Source organism: Rhincodon typus, chromosome 1 (assembly GCF_021869965.1).
Source record: "Rhincodon typus isolate 14 chromosome 1, sRhiTyp1.1, whole genome shotgun sequence".
Taxonomy (NCBI): Eukaryota; Metazoa; Chordata; class Chondrichthyes; order Orectolobiformes; family Rhincodontidae; genus Rhincodon; species Rhincodon typus.
Window position 1 is genome coordinate 78,499,604 of NC_063332.1, and position 1,489 is coordinate 78,501,092.

General features: G+C 48.2%; 1 protein-coding gene across 2 annotated transcripts in view; it reads right to left on the reverse strand.

Annotated features, from left to right (window-relative positions):
• The window catches only part of zar1 (zygote arrest 1), a 2,577-nt gene extending 1,519 nt beyond the window's left edge, over positions 1 to 1,058 (reverse strand). The window contains exon 1 of one of the 2 annotated variants that reach the window (XM_048598687.1): positions 208 to 1,058. In XM_048598687.1, the coding sequence (XP_048454644.1) occupies positions 208 to 966 (759 nt within the window). In that variant the 5' untranslated portion in view covers positions 967 to 1,058. The remainder of the gene's footprint in view (positions 1 to 207) is intronic. The other variant, XM_048598680.1, reaches the window with a different exon arrangement.
• Positions 1,059 to 1,489: the final 431 nt, after the last annotated feature.

A 1,489-nucleotide genomic window follows, 5' to 3' on the forward strand; every position in this document is an offset into this window, starting at 1 on the left:
TTCCGGCTCCTATGATGCTGCTTGGCCTGCAGTGTTCATCCAGCTCTACACCTGGTTGTCTCAGTTTCTCCAGCATCTGCAGTTCCTATCTCTGCAAGAGTTCTGAAAGGGAGTCTTTACTCGACTGGTGAACGGTTTCTCTACAGATGCTGCCTGATCTGGCTTGTAATTTAGCGATTGGAACCTGGGGAGGGAGAAGAACCTCACCTGAAATCTCAAGCGTTTTTCGTTTTTGCTGGTTTTAGTGACCGCGTTTCCAGCCTCCGGCTCGTTCTCATTTTCTACTGGAGCTTCAGGCAGTTCCCCGGCTGGAAGGGCCAGGCAGTCGGTGGGTTCATCGCCTTTCTCTTCAGGCGTCGGACCTTGCTCCGGGGCTGGTTCCTGCTCCTGCTCCGGGGCCGGTTCCTCCTGGACGCCGTCCTCTTGTTTCACTCCTTCAGGCTCGTCTTTCTCTTCCTGCTGTGGCTTCGCGGGTGCTTCTTTGGGGCCCTGTCTGCCAGCCTCCCGCGGCTCTCCCCTGTATACGAAACTGTTGAGATTGGGGGATACAATCGGGGAGTAGATGGCCATGGTCCTCCGGAACCGCACATTCCTGGGCATACTGGCCGGGCTGCCCTGCACTTGGTTCGGAGGGGGCCGGCGCCTCTGCCTCGTGGTCATCATCATGAGGGTCCTGGGGCCCAGCGAACACTGCACAGACGCATCAATTTTGGGGTTAACCTGGACTCCAACATCTTTCGTGTTGGCTTTTCTCACCCGTGGTGTTAGGTTGGGGTTCACCTGGGATAATATTGCTTTGAGCTGCGCCCGCTGATAGTTATCAAAATATTCCCCAGGGTCACCATAGTTCAAGTAACTCCTCGGTCTCCAACTCGAAGCTTTCGGTCGGCTGCTCAAGTATTGGTAAGAGTAGGGATTATACGGTGAGTAAATATAATCAAACGCATCTTCACCTAATGTAGCCATAATGTTAGGCCAAGGCCAGATCTCCGTGGCTTTATTTATATAGTCCACCCAGTCAGTGTAAAAATCCCAATGGTTGAATCTATTAAATCAATTTAACAAGCTCCACTCACAGCTTTCGGGGGACTTTTATTAGCAATGAGCGAACAAAACATGGCAATTAGAACAAAAACTGCCCTGAAAGAAACAGTATAACTTCTTATGGCTCCAATTATTCTATAGAGAAAATGCAAATTATTTGGCGAGTCTCTGCTAGTTTAGAAGTATAGTAAATGAATACTGTTCACGTTTCTTTTAAAGTTCTTAATTAAACACTAACAGGTTTGAATTTACCAACCTAAAGTATTCGGATACGTGGTTGTCCTGGAAGGTCATTGTTTCTCGGCAATTTACACCGAGAGCCCAACAATTACAAAATAATTTGTACTCAAACGACTCATTGATTAAATTCAAAAATCAAAGCAGTTCATTCTCATTTTCCCCAAACAGGAAAGCAGCATTGCACAGAGCACGTGAAAATGCCGGG